This window comes from Phytophthora infestans, genomic scaffold, assembly GCF_000142945.1.
Source record: "Phytophthora infestans T30-4 supercont1.15 genomic scaffold, whole genome shotgun sequence".
NCBI lineage: Eukaryota > Oomycota > Peronosporomycetes > Peronosporales > Peronosporaceae > Phytophthora > Phytophthora infestans.
In genome coordinates, this window is record NW_003303744.1 from 580,981 (window position 1) to 599,705 (window position 18,725).

Here is an 18,725-nt window from a genome sequence, read left to right on the forward strand (position 1 = left end):
CGCCGCTCCGCTACCTGCACGCCGCAGCCTACGTCACGAGATCAACCGTTGTTGCAATCGCCGGCCATGTCGCTCAGTCTACCCGCTTCCGCGACGTCTGAGGTGCGTTATCTTGCTGTTTGTGGTCTCTGTGAACGTGTTTCTAACCGTGCGTTATCTATTTGTAAATACAGGGTGGATCGTCCGACTCCTCTTCAGATATCGACACCACGGCTTCCGCAGCCTCCGGTGCGGCTGCAAACTCGGACGACGCCTCGCCTGACACGGACGATTTCAAGCGTCCATGTATTGTCCAGGTTGTAGACTGTCCCTCCCTTGTGGAGGGCCCCGCAGACGTGACGTATCCGAGCTGGTCGGCGTGGAATGAGTATTTGAAGGCTTACTCGGTAAAGTCCCGCCAGGTCATCCGCATCCAGTCAACGCTTAGTTGCGTATTGAGAAACAAGCGGCTGGGTCAAACAGCGGCAGCAAAGCAGGGAATGGATGTTCCGTACGTACCAGAGACGTGGGGTGCTTACCAACGCACATACATCTGCACACATGGCTGGCCAGCAAAAGACAGGAGCAGCGGATTGCGAACCAAGCACTTCGTCCGAGGATGCGGTTGTCCATTTCGATTTGTGGTGCAGCTCGTGCAAGTTGACGGCTTATGCTGCCTTCGCGTGAAGAACGGTGTGTACCAGCACAACCATGCGGTGGGGACAGCGCAGTTCAAGACGTACGCGGAGAACCGTAGGTTGGACGACACGGACACGAAGGATGCTGTGGACAGCATGGTGATGTACGGTAGAAAGCGCGCACGCATCTATGAGTATCTTCTGGGGAGAGGCGAGAACCTCGTCAAGAAGGATGTGGACAACATTGTGCAACGTGTTAAAGCAGAGATAAGAGGAGGGTTGAAAAGTTGTGTCCGTCAATGGACCGATCCAGACAGACGGATACAACTGCGGATTCTACGTAATGTTGAGGTTTTGGCGATATGTAGACAAGAGTGTGTCGCTGGACGTAACTCCGATTGGTCTAACGCTGTTACGCTTCCGCATCCTTCACTTCGTGCTTCACGGTAGCAAGCCATAATGCAACTAATACAATCTCATTTCTATTGAAACTGGAATCGACCCGCCTAATGTTCATGCGTATGGTTGACCTCCTGACTTCTGTATACCGGTATGTACGAGAAATGTCAGAGGACTTTCGTTTGCGAAGGTCTAACAACTTCCATTCACTATGGATTTTGAAAAAAAGTGGTAAGTAATTTATTTCGACACATGGACATTACATGGAGTATTACATGGAAAATAAACTGAGTCGACGCATGGACTGTAGCATCGGCCTTCAAAATTCAACCCAGAGCTAAATTTTGAAACCAGTCGTTTGGAGCTATCCTGCTGGATGTCATTTTTTGTGTTTCTTAGCGGAATAAAGCTGGTTGAGACATTCCAGCTCTTTAATACCAATTACAGCTGGTTTTAGCTTAAATCGAACACGGCCTAACTGTTTTTTAATCCTATCCCGATATTTGGACTTTTGAAAAGTGGTAAGTCTACACCATGATGCGCTTGTAAATATTAATACGACAGCATTTTAGTGTAAAAGATATAATCTATGAGCTAACTTCTCCAGAATTGTAATGTCTCGAGGTGGAGATGTCCGCTGCAGACACCATAACAACGCAGTGTAAGAGATTAACCATCTCGTAAAATACGCACGATTGTCAGCGTAGTTCAATCACTGCCACTTCCGTCATGGTGATACTTTCGACTAGAAAATATCTGCGACTTCGCTACTGAAGAGCTACGACAGCGGATGACAAGCAATATAATTTTTCACAGATGGCTCATGAACCTGCTCGTCCACTACGGTCCGTTGGATTACAGCTGTATTTGCCTCCAACAGAGCAAGTCAAGTACCAACCTTCCAGCGACCAAGTCAACGAAACAGCAACGCAATCATGAAGTTCCACGCTTTTCTCGTCGCCATGATGGCTGTCGTCGGTGCTGTCGCCGCTGCGGACCAGCCTTTTGTCAAGTCGGCGGCCGAAGCTCTCGAACAAGCTCAAGCGTCCGCGTTACCCGATGGCGTCGCGCTCACGGGTGAAACGGAGAAGATCGAGCCTCCTGCCAATGCCGCTGCAACGATCACAAAAGAAGACCACGGTGACAGGGATGACAACGACAACGGCAAGGACAAGGACGACGATAAGGAGAACTTCGGATGGGGTCTCGGTGGAGTTCTCGGTGGAGGCTTCGGTGGTCTTGGCGGCTGGGGACTCGGTGGATGGGAAGGCTGGGGCGGTTGGGGTGGCTTTGGGCCCTACCGCTTCGGATTCAGGTGCGGCGGTGTCCCCGGCTGGGCCTATCCGTTGGGCTACTGGAACACGTTTGGCGCAGGTCTGTATGGTGGCGGGTGCGGTTTGGGCATGCCTTTCGGTGGTCTCTACTACTGCTAAGTAGTGAGGCTGCGAGTGGTGAGGCAGTGATAGATTTCCGCTTACCTCCGCTACTTTCCTGCTCAATAAGGAAGTAGTGTCCTAGGCTGCCTCATTAAGAAGAGGCCTTGAATCAAACATGTTTTTTTACTTTCTTGAAGCTTGGAATGATTCGTTTGCCAGAGAAAAAAAACTAACTGCTGCGAACATTGACTGCCCCTAAAATTGATAGCTTCAGTGCTAACCATTCCTATGAAAAATAGTAAGCCTGGGTAGCAACTGTTGCTGTTGTTAAAGGAAACAATCATTGAATATCTGTAGACACTATGCTGGATTTCCGACGCTTAATTGATCTAGATCTGTTCATGGAATGGTAGTCGGGTATGCCGTCTGCTTATAATAACTCCTCCATCTTTCAGTATCGAATACATATAAATATTCGCGAAGCGGACGCATGTGGTTTTCATGACAAGGAGTGATAGCATGTCATCTGTTGCCACAAGAAATATGTTAATTGTGATAAGGTAGCCGTTACCGTAGACCGCGTCGATAGAGGCATTTGATTTGATTCCTTCAACGAGATAATTATCGAAGCCTGAGATCACGCCATAGCGTTTACTAAGCGCGGAGCCTGTGGCAGTCTCAAACGATGTGAGTTGTTTCATGTCAACAGTCGTGGATTTTCGCTCAGCAGCGTATTGCCTCCTTTCCAGCTCTGCACGCGTCGGAAGCACTTTCGAGCACACGTGTAGACCATGAGATACACCAGAGTTGCGAACATGGCAAATGCAGTGAACAGGACGACCACCTTACGGTCCACAGTGGTGCCGTGCAGTCCAAAACTTTATAGGGGCCATTTTAGTGAGGAACGGACTCACCGTAATGAAACCATCCCAGTAATCAGTTTCTGCAAAGCCCACGACAATTTTTCTGAGCGTGGCCGACAAGTCCACGAGCTCGACACGGTAGGCGAAGCTGCGGCAAACGCCACCACCGGGTCGATTCTTCCGCAGAATAAGTAGCTCAGGACACTGGAAATATCTAAGGAAAAAGTGAGTAGATCGGCGTGTTCAAGTTCTGGACGCAACTTAGATAGAGTGCCGATCTCCAAGCTCGTTCTCGATAGCGAGACAGAACTCCGTCAGCGTCCAGTATCCGTTGAGGTGATTCGATGCGAAGATCAAAACTCCACTGTAAATTAACGAGCTGGCAATAATAGCGAAGGCATCCCCTACCCAGAAAATTTCCCTTACGAAACCGATGATATTATACGGAGTCGTTACTGCGACATAGTGACGACAACACGATAATGGGCTGACAGCAACACAATGTTGCTCCGTAATTTATCATTACTTATCTTTCAAAAACATTTGGAGTAGCTTCGGGGAAACTAATGCGAATTTCTGTTTGCGTCTAAGTACGAAAAAGTCATGTTCCCGTTTAGATACGATGTGCACTTGCCTCTCATTTTGCGTAAACAGAGGGGGAGAGAGGCCAGGAGCGCAGCGCAAGCGGCCGAGGATGACACGGCAGCTAGGGGATACCAGGAGAACAAGGTACGACATAGCTACGTGCGCCTCTTTGTAGGCTTCAGCTAATGCTTTTATTCTAGTGCGTCGCATCGGCTTACGCCCTGTGCAGGCAGTCGACTACGTGCGAGCCGTCCAGGGTAGAGCCAAAGATTACTCAATCGACGAGGACTGCAAAGAAGAAGAAGAACGCGCTAACGGCGGAGATGCGGGCGCCGTCGATGTTGTGGTCAACGCGGACGATGTGGACGCTGTGGACAATGTGAACGACAGACGATGCAGACACAGAAGCCGTGGAATACGACGACGCAGACACAGAGGCCGTGGACGACGATGCGGAACACAGAAGCCGTGGAAGACGACGACGCAGACACAGAGACCGTGAAAGCCGACGACAATAGGCTACTCGGGGATTCCGATGACGACGTTGACGACCGTATTGGAGACGACAGAGCTGCCACCGGCTCGGACAATAGGCTACGTGCGGACGCTGCTGTCGATGTGAGCACGGGTATGATATTATGTTGCTTTGCTCGTGCTGTGTTGCTTGCGTGGATTTGCTAATCAGTACGGTCTGGTATGTTGCTATGCAAAAAGACTTTGACAGGACCGTACAAGAGTTCATACGCGCGGCTAGAAGCAACGCAGAGGCTGAAGCTTCTACGCAACGCCATCCTTCGTCAAATGCACCGTAAAGAAAAGAAAAGAAAAGACGTCATGCTCCAGACGACGACGCTACCGGAGGGAATGCATCACTACGCAAACGTGCCAAGTAATCGTCGGTAGAGATGGGCTCTGCTGCGCTTACCAGTGAAACGACGATATTGCCAACCCGCCATCTGGAACGACGCAAAACGAAGACATGGGAAGCTCGAAAAAGATGGTTGAGGGCCACCAGTCTGTTACAAACGAGAGTCCAGGACTTCCTCGCAAGACATTTAAAAATTGGGAAGCCTTCCACACAGAGTTTGATCGCTATCAGGCCGAACACCTTGTGCTATATCGCATTAGAAGCTCGGAGACCGGAGCTACACACAATCGGTAAGTGGCATTTCATTTGACGCATTGGGTAGAAATACTAATGTGTGCTGTACTTTGTGTTGTGATTGTCGCTGCTCTTACATTGCTTAGTCGGTCTGGAGCGACGCAAATTCCGGCTCACTTGACACACAGCTTCAAGAAGCTGTGGTGCACGCATGGCACAGCGCAGGCTTCGCGAGGTGAAGGGCGTCGTCAGTGTGGTCAACGTTATACCGCGTGCGAAGCCAGTTTCGTAGTTCGCTCGGTGAGAGTGGTGAGGGACGGAGCTGCATCGTGGAAGGTTTGCGTGATTCCGAACTCGAAGGTAAGCATTGTATGTTTTATTTGAAAGCCGAAGTCTGACTTGTCTAATTTCTGTTTAGATATCCACGCACAATCACAAGACAACGAAAAACATCTACGATTCGTACTGCGGTGTGAAATCCATGCCACTGCCAACTGACGTCCGCAAAGATCTCAGTCTGATGATGGAGATGAAAGCAAGTACGGCCGCGATCGATCGATACCTGTCGAATTCTCTTGGTGGGTGTCGCTGGTGAATCTGTTGCTCCATTTCTTGTTTGCTTGTTGCTACTGAGCTTTGCTATTAGGTTAATTGTTGCATACACTGAAGCGTCATTATGGTCCGTATAGCGTACCTGACTGAGCCTCCATGCTTCACCCCGTAATTTTACGAGCCACTGTGCAGCTCAACTTTCCATGCTGTCATGGAATCCACCTACATAGATGTACTAGTGCCATTTATGAAAGCCTGGCATGATAATACGATGCCTCATATGGAGTACCCGGTCGAAGAAGAAGGCGTGTGGCTCGATGCGCCTAAACAGCCTGATGGAACGTCGTGTGGAGTTATGGTGATCGCTCAGGTATATGCCATGCTGAAAGACAGCTTTCAATTTTCCAATACCGCCCCTACAGCCGATGACATTGCCGTTATGCGACTTCGTATCATGTGGATGATACTTATGCAGCCAGAGGTGAGTACGGTCGCTAACAGAATCGCTAGTGCTATTGCTCAAACTGACCTAGAGCTAGCTGTGACAGTAATTACCAGATAAGAATCTTTCCAATGTCCTTGTTAGATGTCTAAGTGTGCCTTCTCTTCATCCTTGACAAGACTATTGATGTTCAAGCAGAGCCTCGAAGCATTATTCCAGCAACACTGAATACGAGGGCACATATCCAGTACCAGCGTCGACACACCAAATGCTGATGCAATACAAAAAATCTCATCCTTTTCGCGCGAGATAATCGTTGCCAACTCGTCGCGCTCGTTCAGCAGTTTCAAGGATACTTGGCAATTTTCGCGAGTTTTTCTTCCATCACCTCGATCGCTTGGAGCCTCGACAGCAGCATCTGCTTGCAGACAATCATCTTCTGAGCTGGGGAGACGTTGGCATTGTCTTCATCGCTCGCAGCCAAAGGCGTTTCACGCGGCAGTTCGCCCTGACCAGCGCTCGATTCATCCATTCCTGTCACTGAGTGCTAATGTAATGTGAAACCAAGTTTCAGAGCTGTTGTAAATATCTCAATTGGCGTCGGTAACTTCCATCTTTCCCGTAATTAATTCCTGTCTCCACAGAATATGTTACCGCCGATTCGACACTATGTTGCATGTTATGGTTCTCCTTGTGTGAATTTGCCTGCTTGTGTTGCCACAAGAGCCGTCGTGTTGTCGTCACTATGTCGCAGTAACGCCGTCCGATATTATACACCACGAAGAAGAGAGCACTGAGATATCAAACACGATGGTGACAGCGAAGATGCCGTGGATGCTGTGTGTTCAAGCCCACGAGTCCCGCAGAGAAGATAAGGAATGCCATCCCCAACTCCTCAATTCAGACGCTGGATCGTTCGGGAAATTCCAGACCACCATCTCAATATTCGACTGGGCGATGGGGTCGTCGACATAGCTGCCAAAGCGGTAAGCTGTGCGAACTTCCTTCACAATGTCAATGCTGTTCGGTGGTGGGAAATTTTTAGGAATCCAATAGTTTTCGGTATCGGTAGTTAGTAACTCGTTACTGGTAAAATGCGGCTCGGACTCGTATGGGTAATTGAAGACAGGCAAAGCTGTGGGTCACTTGAGTGGCTCGCATGTCGCTGATTGGAGCGATTGCCACGAGCAAGGCAACCCCACTCTGCTACTGTTAAACTACTTGGAGGTCCTGGGCGCAATGTACGCAGTCTCGACGTGAAGAGAACTAGAACCGTGTGAAGGAAATGCCGTACACGGCAGCATCAAACCCTTCGATCGCTGTGCATGTGGTGAAGGAGTGCGAACTGTTTGTCACGAGATAAATCGTGTCGTTTCGTACAGCAGTGGACCCTTTGCGCACGTTTTGTACCAACGGACTGTCGGCGATGGCTCCGTCTCGACGATGAGTGCGGAGCCATGTACCGTGGTGCCCATGTACTTCGTCTCCAGGCCACGCAGCACCGAAACGGAAGCCAGGAAAGATTGGATCGAGATGGACATGTACCACGAAGAACACCACCACGCGATGCAAGAGATGGAAGATCTGACCTTGACGGCAGTCATGCTTATAGCGGTTGTGCTCAGTAATTTTACTATTTTGACTGATAAGAATGTTTATTGACATGTCAGAGACTCTACGCTTTGACCCGTCTACTCGATTGGTGCTAAGAGATCACAGTCAAAACGTTTTGAGCTCTGGCCAGTTGCTAATTGTCCTCATTGGTGATGTCTTCGCTTGGAAACCCGTCGTCGCATCGCAGAAGTGTGACGCCCGACACACGCATTTATCAGGTTCGTTGTATGGCATTTAAGCGCTTGGGCTTACAGACTTCGATCGTCTAATATCGTGTTTCCTAGAGCGACCGATTCATTCCCGCAAGATCCGCTAGAGATTTGGACTTGTGCCACACCATGATGGCAGACCTAGAGCTCGACAATTCTCACAGTCGTCCATACAGTCACAGTCGTGTCATGGCCTCGTACGAGGAGCTTCTGGATGCCAATTATCTGCCTCGTCGCAGCTCGTTCTCCCAACCAAGGCCACTCCTCGCCATCCGGACGTCGGCAACTCGCACCGGGCTCAGCGTGGCCAGCCGCCATGGCTACCACGCACCCGAGCAAACCTCTCTTCGTCTAGACCATTCATCGCCCAGTCTCCCGTCGTCACCTGTACAGTCCATAGACGCCCCCGGTCTTCGCGACGATAATCTGCTGAATCTCATGGACTGGGGGGCCAACAACTTCATCGCTATCGGCCTTCGCCAGGACGTCTTCTTGTACAATCCCCTCGACGAATTCATCCAGACAATTCACGTCTGTACGAACCCAAAGGACTACGTCACGTCCGTCAAATGGGCTGACAGCACAGAGACCAACTCTCAGCTCGCAATTGGGACTTTTTTATCGGAACTGCAGGTTTGGGACGTCGAGACCATGACGTTGACACGTTCGCTACGTTCCCATAAAGCGCGTATCGGCTCGTTGTCTTGGCGTGGAGTTCTGGCCTCGGGGTCTCGACACGCGATTCACCTGAGCGATGTGCGTTGTGTTCGACATCTCGTTGCGAAGTTTGTTCATCCAGGAGAAGTCTGTGGCTTGGCGTGGTCCCCGGACGGTGACATGCTGGCGTCGGGGAGTACCAAAAACAGTTTATGTCTCTGGGACCACACAATGTTGCGCTCAAGGTGCCCGCGATCGAAGCACGAGCACTGCGCTCCGGTCCAAGCGCTCACGTGGAGTCCGTGGCAACGACGTGTCTTGGCTTCGGGTGGGGGCACTCAAGACGGCACGATCAAACTGTGGCAAGCAGCGACAGGGAAGATGGTGCGCTCTGTATCGACGGGACCCAACGTCTGTGCGTTGGCGTGGTCCAGCACGACGCGACACCTTTTGTCAGCGCATGGAGACGGCTCTGGCCAACACGAGGTCGCGCTGTGGACGTTTAAAACATTGAACAAAGTGCACGCGTTCACGGGTCAGTCAGCACGGGTTTTAAGCCTCGCCGTCTCGCCTGATGGGTCGACTGTGGTCTCTGCTGCAGCGGACGAAACACTGCGCTTCTGGGATGCGTTCATGTCGAAGGAGTCCAATTCTCGCTGGCCTAAAAAAGTATTAGACACTTGTTGTATTCGCTAATTAAAACTGCTGTCATAATGTTTAAAACACAACAGCAAATGAAAAAATCTCACGCACATTTATTTTGTATCATCCTGAAAGCCTACTGAAATACTACGTAGTATCGGGAAGAGAAGGCACTTCGTCCGTGCAGTTTTTCGGGTCTCAACAGGCAAGTTGCAGCCTGATAGTGTACACACTTAGTGGGTTGGCGGCAACTTCCTTGGGTTTTGATTTTCTTCAGACTGTTGCGGGGCCTTTTTTTCTTCTCCTTCTCGTGGGCTTGCTTTTAGTACGTGGACTTCTCCGCCGTTTTTGCTTGGGTCCATTCGACGGGTGTGTCGGCTGGAGACTTATGTCTATTTCCTTGTCTGGTGTCTACGTCTTTTACTCTTGGTATTTCTATTCAACGCGCTGCTCCGGGATCCGCTCGAAGCGCCGGGTATTGGAGGCGCCACAGCTCATATTCTTGGGTGGGCCAATGTGGATGGAGCCACGGTAGCTGCCTCCGGCGAAAGAATTCTGCGGCATCCCCATCTGTGCCCGTCGTTCACGTGTGCAGATGTAGTGACCAGCCAAACCGTCGGCCGGGATCAAGTAGCCCAGCGTAACTGTACGACGCGGACCTTCACGTACCGACGGGAGGCCGTCCACTGGCAACACGGGGTCGATCTGGAAGCTCTCGTCGTTAGAAATAAGCACCAACTCGATGTTGAACATACTCGCAACGGCGTACAGCTCAGCGGTCGTGGCCTGTTCATCGGACGTATCGCGGAAGGTCTCGTATCGTTCTCGCACGTCTTCCTCGTCCTGCATTAAGAAGCCTGCCAGTGCCTTAATATGTTCCAGCGCGTATTCCATGAGCTTAACCCTTAGAAACTGCGCCGCAGCCACTCGACGAGGGGCCATGCCGTCTGCGGCGCCTACGTTGACCACTGTCATACTGGCAGGGTAGTCTCGAAGACACTGCAATGGGTACATCTCGTACACGATGCAGTGTAGCAAGCAGGAGCCGTCGGGGGGCATTCCGACGCCTACAAGCCCCATTTGCACCAGCTGATCCTCCATTTTGGCTCGTTGCATATCCAATTCAGGTGTAATGACATCGGGCGCTGTCATGGACATCATAGAACCTCTCGAGAGCGAAGCCATGGACGCACGACCTGTTGAATCCGATACAGTGGACGAGGCCGGGAACCAGCTCCCTCGAGACGATCCTGGCCCAATGGAGCCTGCGAAGGAGCCGCCACTACTGGAAAAAGATGCGCGGCCAATATTTTGAGGCGCTGTGGGCCTGGCGAAGCTCTGACTGCCTATAAAACCCGTTCCGGACCAGCGGTAGTCGCTGGCTGTCGAGGCGTGGGAAGAGACCGTAGAAATACTGGAAACAGAGCGGAAATCATCGTCGTCGTCCCCCATGACACTGGCCGTGGCCTGCACCACCGCGGGGGACGCTAAAATGGACGAGGAAGGCCGCAGATTCGAATCCTGCTGGTCGTAGTCGGCGTTGGCGCCGAATCCCGAGTTAAAACCCACGAAACTCTTAAGTGTCTGGCTGCTTACGGCTGCCAAGTGGAAAGCTACAAGCTGAGGCTTGTGCGTCACCACGTTCATGTAATTATCGAGTTCCCTGGCTCGGGCGCCGAGGAATTCGGGGCTTTTATCCACTCGGAAGAGCGCTCGCCGACGATACAAAGGCGGGAACTTGACGCCTTTCATGAGCGCCGCACTGCGCTTACGTAGCTGCTCGTCCAGCTTGCGGAAGGCTGAGAAACTGCGCCAAATGTGCCAACTCGTGCGTCCTGTGGCGTGTGCGCGGGACGAGTAGAAGGAGAGCTGGACGACCACTTTATACTCGGCCTTCTTGCTGCTTAGACGGTAGTCGTCCACGCTCACAGAGCACGCGTAGTCGCCCTGGATGTCGTCGGGCGTCATGGTCAAGTAGGCCATTGGAGCGGACGAGGGGACGGGACGGAGACTGATGTCCACGGAGTCGGAGGAAGGAACTCTGACTTGACGACGATCGCAAGGCGACTCGATACAACGACTGGCGCGGTTTTTGGCCTATCCCCGACCAGCTCCGAAGTTCCACCTTCTGGACGTACCACTTTTGATTGATGTACTGCTAGGCAATTCGTCTAAGAAGGGGATTAAATATATCGGATATGCTAGCTTAGAATACTCAAGCGCATTCATAAACAGCACATAGATTTGAGGGTATTAGATATAGAGGTTTATTAGTAACGCTAGGTATCGTCGATTTGCTTCATTTTTCTTACTGTTTTTGGAATAATTGAAGTTGTCCCCCAATCGCTCGACAAAATTTGCTTGAATTTGGCGACTGGATACATATTTGTATTTCCAGTGGGCTCCGTTAAAAATTGTACAGTACCAGAATCCAACACAAGTGCAATCCAGGGACCGTTACGACTGGGCAGCGACGTGTGCGCCAAGAGCTTGAAACTTGTCGAACGGGTTGCGATAAGTGGCTAATAATAATAGCATTTGGCTGTAGAAACCAGTCGTGAGCAGGGGGCATCTTTAACGCAGCTGCGTGATAGTACTGTATCTGGGTGCACTTCAACACGGTCTCAGCTCGGACTCCGAGTCGGAGCTGTCGTCGTTTAAAGCAAGCTGAAATGTGGGCATGTTAATTGCCGCTCAGCGAGCAGCGATATCGTACAAATCAATGCTTGCATCATGTGTGGAGTCAGCGATATCAGCGTTGCAATCCCAGCGCAGCGTAGCGGCGACAAGAAGCGCTTCAAACGTCGTTTTGTTACATTTATGTAACAGAACATCAATTTTGATTTCATTTTTGTGTGACCTGAAATAAATGGAGACGGAGTTGCTCGAGGAGCTCCGAGCAGCGCAGGAGGAGCACAAGCGTGCTCTTGCGGCTGCAAACGAAGTGCGCGGGACGCTCGACCACGCGAGGAAGGAGTATGAAGACGCTCGAGCCGGGGAAAAGGCTAGTGAGGATGAATTGGTGAACGCAGCGGAAGCTTTAGCGTGTAGTCTTCAGGGTATCGAGTTAGACGGGGTCACAACGGGTTTGAAAGCTGCAGTGCCTCGTGTAGTGACCTCTTTGGTGGAGTACCATGCGAACATCGGCTGCTACCAATGTTATCTCTTCCTAGACGGCCACAAGCAGGGCAACAAGCTCGAGGAGACTTTGGATGTGGCAAAACTTCATGTTCGCGTAGATTTCCCACGCGTGGAACTGACTTACAAGCGCCAAAGTGATGGAGAGTGCAGTAAGGAAGATGAAAAAGTTGTGTGGTGGACGGAGATCGAGCGGAACGTGGATACTTCTGAGTGCGCATTGGAAGATAAGGAAGATCATTGGTATCTGCGACTCCCGATCCGGCTGAGTGACAAGCAGCCACTGGGCGGGTTCTCCTCGTTCACACAAGTGTCTAACGTTGAGCTACAGCCGGATAGCTATGCGTCCGTGTGTTGTCGAGGCTGCAGCGCTCAGCTGCTTGGAAGTACCAGGATCGAGAAGGTTTTGCCGCTGCCATCCGCCAATTGGATGGACATGTTTGACTTCTGGGGCGCAGGCATTGGCGCCTTCGAGCACATCCCTCGCGATGATATTCATGCGCAGAAGCATCGAGTTCTTGTTGGAGAGTCGTACGTCCTACTGCATGCTAGTGACTTGAAGGCGGACGCGACAGTAGCGAACCGTGAAGATGCGACTGTGGACAACGCGAAAGAAGACCACGAATGGATGCCGCTGACCTGTGCTGCGTGCTCCGAGCGTGTTGGCCTGTCTAATGTAGAGCAGCCAGACACGGTTCGTCTTCACAAGCACTTGATCAATGCTCGTAAGCACTTGGAATCTACTACAGAGGAGGAGGAAGAGAACGTGTTTGCCAAATACACGATCGACAGCATCCTCAGTGCCAAGTTGCTAGAAATGGCAGATGCGGATGGAAAATTTCGGTTTATCTTGACGTCGAGCGGCAAATATGATCATGATTTTAGGGAATGTAGCCATTCTCGTCCTGTCCCAGGTGAGATTTTAGCGTCAGAGTTGCAATTGCAATTGCTCAGCTGGGAGACGATGATCAAACAACAAGATGCGACCAAATTCCGTCGCGTACTGAAGGTTCTGTATGGCCCTCGCCAGCCAACATCCGCGATTCCTGGACTCTTGCCTTCACACGAAGTGGCACTTCCAGCAGCCATGTACTCAGCAATCGCCCAGCGACTTGAAACCAGCTCGACACTGTTGCCGACTTCATTGCGGGCATTGAACCGGATGAGTGTTGGTTATTTGTTCGCTTGACTATCACTCTGAAAATGTAAATATCAGATGTCCAAAATGCAAAAAAACTAACTGTATTATTCCTACACGTAAAAAGAGAACGCGTGCGTAGAACTGTACAAAACCCACTTACTTGGTGGGCGCCCAGTAGTCCATAATATCCAGAGCCACCTCGCAGCTCTCACGCACGACCTGGACGTCGTCCTTCAGGTATTGCTTCAGAATCTTCTCGCATTCCGTTGAGCCAATCGCTCCTAGCGCCTCAGCAGCTTCGTGACGCACCATGCGGTGTTCAGTCTCATCGAGCAACACCTTCTTGAGTGCCGGTACAAGCACAGGGTTTTCCATCTGGCCCATGACGTAGGCCACTTCGTGCTTGAACAGCGCGTTCGGGTCCTGAAAAGCCTCCGCCAAAGCGAGCGCCGCCTCTTCCGTGTTGCGATTACGCAGCGAGAACATGGCTCGGTATCTAGCGAACATATCTCCATTGGGATCCAGCAGAACCTTGCGGAGTTCGGCCGTCGACACGTCCTTCTCAGCGGCAGGAGCCGGGTCCTCAGACAAGTACGGGTTGCGGTCCACCTCTCCCTCGACGACCTCGCCCTTGGCCTTCGCTAACTTGTACTTGACCAGAGTGACTGCCAGTTTGCATGTGTCCGAGACCTCTGGGGCCGGATCCGCGCTGTATTTCTCAAGCACAGGCAGAGACTGGGAAGCGCCAATGGCACCCAAAGCCTCCGCTGCCTCGTGGCGCACCATGCCGTCGTCCGCTTCGTCGGCTAGAACCTGCTGCAGCGTCTCGCAGGCCTCTTCCATCTGGAATTGACCGATCACGTAGGCCAGTTCGTGGCGCATGAGCTCCGAGTCTTTGCGGTTAAGGAGCGCAGTCAGCAGAACCTGCAGATCTTCGAGGCCGCCACGCGAACGCAAGTAGAAAATGGCGCGCGTGCGCTTTCCCGTGGGCTCCGACAGGTCCAGAAGCGCATCACGAAGCTGCTCGAAGCTCGGCGTCGTGTCAACGACGGTAGAAATGGTCTCGGTTGCAGACGAGTGTGACGGCATTGCGATACAACTGCAAGTCTGGGAATGGCTACGTCAGTGACTACCAGTCAAAAAGTAGTGAAAAAGAAATGGTGCCTTACCTTTTCGAGGTATTTAACCTAAGTTAAAGAAAAGTGCCTTCAGCCAATAAAAAAGGGCAGGACTGTTGATTCAATCCAAGTTGAAGTGGCTCGGTTGTGCTTGACCTTGAATACCTCGCTCTTCCTTTCGCTGCTCGGGTTTCCGCTACTAGGCTAGCACGGGCCGTGCTCGGGCCGAGCCGTGCTGCACGGCTAGCGCAGGGTTAAGGCCGGTTCCTAACGGGATCACGACGGAGCATGATCCAGTTAGGGTTAAGTGTACGTGCAGATCATGATTAATTCACTCTTAACGGGATCGTGACCCTTCGGGTCACGAAGCACAGACGTTTTGCTTCAGCAACACAAACCGGTGTGCTCGAGGTCTCTCGTTTAGCATGGAGTCCGCCGTCTCGACGGTCGCAGATGCCTCCACTAGTAGTGGAGCTTGTGTGAGCACACACTGGACTGCTGTACAGAAGACAGGCAGCAAGCGCACAGTTCCTCCGCCCTCGTCGGACGACTACAGCACTTGGACGGTAGATCAACTAAAGTTAGAGTGTACCGCGCGTAAGCTTTCTGTGGCGAAGAATACTAACAAGGCCGACCGAGTTACTATCCTTCAGGGGTACGATGAGTCCCAGAATGCCATGGAGCTGCTACTGGACCGTCAGCGGCAGGCCAAACGTGGTAAGGGGCCTTCTGCAGAGACCACTCAACGCAGAAGCAAGCACTGTTTGTATCGCCTGCTCAACGTACTCTTCTCTGAAGATTTTTTCGAGAAATTTATCACATCTGGTGACGCACTTACACGACGTGAGCTAGATGAGGGTGGTCGGGAGTTCTGGGAGCAGGTGGCCGAAGCTTTCAGTACATTTAACGATGACTTCGACCGTCTTGTGTCTCCAGACTCGTTGTTTGAGGGTATTGAACCGCAGTTAATTACGGCTCATTCCGGTGCAAAACTTAAGTCTATGTGGAAGGAATGTAATTCGCGTTTCGCCGCAGCCGAAGGAAGATGCAAATTATCAGGTTCACATGACGAATTTTGGCAATTTTGCCAAGGAGATAAAGTAGCCATGTACGTTCACCTGTGGTGTGAAGAACGCGGTTCAGGTCGGGAATTTTGTGCTACTTGTATTTACGAGGATAACGAAGATGACGAATCAAAAGAGCGGGGGGCAAGTGAAAAGAAGCAGAAAGTGAATAGGAAGCGGCAAAAACAAGATGATCAACGAAAGAGTCTCGATTCCGTTTCCATTCTCACTGAAGCTGTTAACAAACTCGTCGAGATTGAAGTATCGAGTGCAAAAGGAGCATTAATTGAGGAGAAAACCGCTGTTGCACGTCTTCAACGCGAGAAGATGGAGAGAGATGTATTGGTGGAGAAAATAGCCGCTGTGGATGGAATTTTAGCTCGTCGCCGTCAAGCATTGCACGACCTCGACATACGCATCTATGAGAACGGACTTAAAGGGATGGACGTCGCTGATCTAGAGCGTGAACGTGAGTCTGCATTTAGGCGCGTTCAGACTGCGCAGGAGAAATCGGACGAGCTTCAAGATCACATAATGAGGGACTAACGGATCAATGAATATTTGTTTTTACCTTAATATCCCGATTGGATTTTATTTACTTAAAGGCCTTGCTAAATTGTATCTCTGAATGTGCTCTAAAACCACTTTGCGAAAGATATGACCGTTTACAACCTGCATATTATCTTTACCCGTGTCGTCAGCTACTGTGGGCAAATAGCTGCAGTTTTCCATTGCGTTAAATTCTCTTGACGCGGCATTGCTTGGTCCTCCACTTTCCGGTTGAGAAATGCGCTCGTTAATGCAGTAATTATGTAATCTCATACAAGTTTTGATAACGAGCCCTGCATGTACATAGTCCACTGCCAGTGGCCTCTTAAATATTTGCCACTTATTAACCAGGAGACCGAAGGACATTTCAATTCGAATGCGTAGTTGGGATACATAAAAATTGTAGTCGGAATAATCTCTGGTTTTGATCTCCGGTTTCGTAAAGGGCACCAGCACGGATGATGACAATGGGTACGCGTTGTCACCGATGACATAATACCCAAAGGGTAAATTGGAGATAGCAGTGTGCAATGGCCACTTTTTAAAAGCAACACTATCCGAAACCTTTCCTGGTGAGTTAAAACAATAACCGGTAAATCTGCACGCTGCGTCACACATGGCCTGCACATTTATACCGTAGCACAAGTAGTGACCCGAAAAGAAAGCTGATACGTCGGGGACTTCATTTGCACTTGGAGCTTTTATAGTGCACAACCACCCATCCACACAACCAACACAACCCGTAAGAATGTTGTATGTACTGATATCTGCAAATTGTGATGCTGCTCGAGTAATAGATTCCATGTCGTAAACAGGAGCGTAATTTGATATCTAGGGTCATCACATATTGCATTCATCACTTCAATAACAGCAGAATAAAATTCAGAGGTGCTAACACCGGCCAGAGCTCGAACTGCATGATAAGAACCTCCAGCGAGCCATGATATAGTCATTTGTACCTTGTTTACTGGCGTTACAGGTCCGATACCAGTTCTGTTCCGTGACTTCAATTGATCGCGTTCTAAGACAGGCTTTAGAGATTCAACGAGCCGCTCGAATGCTATAACATTCATTCTATAATAACGATCGAATTGTCCTTCTTGCACTAGTCGATCTCGATGCGGCTCCCACTCCAAACGTTTGCGTGAAACAACGTTCGATCTACGTCGACGACGTAATTCGCTCACAGCAACTACAACGGCGAGACAGACCACAACGCGAGATACTTTCATTGTCTTTCTCATGAATGGTGCCCGTGACCCTGATCCCAAAGCGAGTGATGATCCCAATTTGGGATCATCGATTGTAACTAAAAATAAACATATGTATTTTTTAGCCAATCAGGTATCGAGTTTGTAGATCATGATCCGATGATGATCCCGTTAGGAACCGGCCTTACCTTTTCGAGGTATTTAACCTAAGTTAAAGAAAAGTGCCTTCAGCCAATAAAAAAGGGCAGGACTGTTGACTCGGTTGTGCTTGACCTTGAATACCTCGCTCTTCCTTTCGCTGCTCGGGTTTCCGCTACTAGGCTAGCACGGCTAGCGCAGGGTCTTGAAAAATGCATGTAGCAATGTAAAATAAACTCTTAGTTATCTTAAGGAAATTAGCTGCTTGTCTTAACGGCAAGATCGCAAAACGCACAAACCGAGTCTGCAAACACATGTATTCCCTGACTTTATGAATATACGTAGGGATAACACAAGATTTATCCTGAATATTCGCATCTCTTCTGAAAATCACATTAACCCTTTTCTAAAAGACCCCGCGATCGGGAATACGAACGAACCGCGTACAATCTGACATCCGAGGCAGACGGCCGTGAAGCGCAGGTGAGTGGCACTTGTCCCGTTGATCTCAGTTGCATCGCCCCAGTGTGGGCCAACACTAAGTGACTTGCATCGCGAGTGATCGGTCCACTTCAGTTTCTCACACCGATCTCTCCCACCGAAACAGAGAGAAGAAATCCCAACGAGAAGCTCAAAAGTCTTCTCGCCGTTAGGTTTATCAGATACCGTTGGCGATAAATTGCTGCCAGTACTCGAAATGCAGCTCTTCATCCGCTCGGTGAGTCAGCGCTAGTGCCTACGTGACATACCAGGGCTAACTACGACGCTAATGTGTGCAGGACGCAGGAAGGACACTGACGGTGGCGATAGCAAACCCGCGGGCCAAAGTTCAGGAGTTGCTGACGCTCGTGGAGGCCAAGCAGCAGGGTCTCTTCGCCCAAGGATATCTCAACTACGGTGGAGTGCCGCTGCGTGCGTCGCGGTCACTGACCGACTATGGAATCCAGAACCACGCCACGCTGCACTTGTCACGACGTCTACACGGCGGCTGCTTCGGCTTCTCCATCCTGTTGTGGATCATCATTTTCGTTTGCTGCCTCATCAGTGTCTGCACGTGCGGACTGTCGTTGCCGGTTGCGCTGTGTCTACTGCCACCAGCATTGCTCCTGCCGCTCTGCTGTCTGTAGCCAGATGTACTGAGAGATGTATAGAGACAGCTTTTGCTTTAGACGCGGCAGGACGTCCGTGGCTTCCATTCGTCTACATGTTCGAGCTGCGTTGTGCACACGTCCAGGACCAGACAAGAAGTTTTCGCGTATCAACAGCAGATATCTATCAACCCAAACGGGGCAGAAACCACACTCAAAA

General features: G+C 50.6%; 5 protein-coding genes across 5 annotated transcripts; 3 read left to right on the forward strand and 2 right to left on the reverse strand.

The window, feature by feature from the left end:
* Positions 1 to 3,858: 3,858 nt before the first annotated feature.
* On the forward strand, positions 3,859 to 4,342 carry PITG_09480 (uncharacterized protein; the record flags this gene model as incomplete). Its single annotated transcript, XM_002903084.1, has 2 exons — positions 3,859 to 3,984; positions 4,070 to 4,342. 2 exons carry the CDS (start codon positions 3,859 to 3,861, stop codon positions 4,340 to 4,342), a joined length of 399 nt encoding a protein of 132 aa, XP_002903130.1.
* Positions 4,343 to 9,301: 4,959 nt separating this feature from the next.
* PITG_09482 (uncharacterized protein) lies at positions 9,302 to 11,126 on the reverse strand (the record flags this gene model as incomplete). Its single annotated transcript, XM_002903085.1, has 1 exon — positions 9,302 to 11,126. The coding sequence occupies one exon, from the start codon at positions 11,039 to 11,041 to the stop codon at positions 9,494 to 9,496; it is 1,548 nt and encodes a 515-aa protein (XP_002903131.1).
* An 801-nt stretch (positions 11,127 to 11,927) lies between these two features.
* Positions 11,928 to 13,385, forward strand: PITG_09483 (uncharacterized protein; the record flags this gene model as incomplete). Its single annotated transcript, XM_002903086.1, has 4 exons — positions 11,928 to 12,105; positions 12,172 to 12,890; positions 12,951 to 13,051; positions 13,151 to 13,385. The coding sequence occupies 4 exons, from the start codon at positions 11,928 to 11,930 to the stop codon at positions 13,383 to 13,385; spliced, it is 1,233 nt and encodes a 410-aa protein (XP_002903132.1).
* A 108-nt stretch (positions 13,386 to 13,493) lies between these two features.
* On the reverse strand, positions 13,494 to 14,466 carry PITG_09484 (deoxyhypusine hydroxylase, putative; the record flags this gene model as incomplete). The annotated part of the gene is made up of 1 exon (XM_002903087.1): positions 13,494 to 14,466. The coding sequence occupies one exon, from the start codon at positions 14,424 to 14,426 to the stop codon at positions 13,494 to 13,496; it is 933 nt and encodes a 310-aa protein (XP_002903133.1).
* A 2,848-nt stretch (positions 14,467 to 17,314) lies between these two features.
* On the forward strand, positions 17,315 to 18,544 carry PITG_09487 (uncharacterized protein; the record flags this gene model as incomplete). The annotated part of the gene is made up of 4 exons (XM_002903088.1): positions 17,315 to 17,373; positions 17,405 to 17,476; positions 17,831 to 17,900; positions 18,197 to 18,544. 4 exons carry the CDS (start codon positions 17,315 to 17,317, stop codon positions 18,542 to 18,544), a joined length of 549 nt encoding a protein of 182 aa, XP_002903134.1.
* Between the last annotated feature and the right edge of the window lie 181 nt (positions 18,545 to 18,725).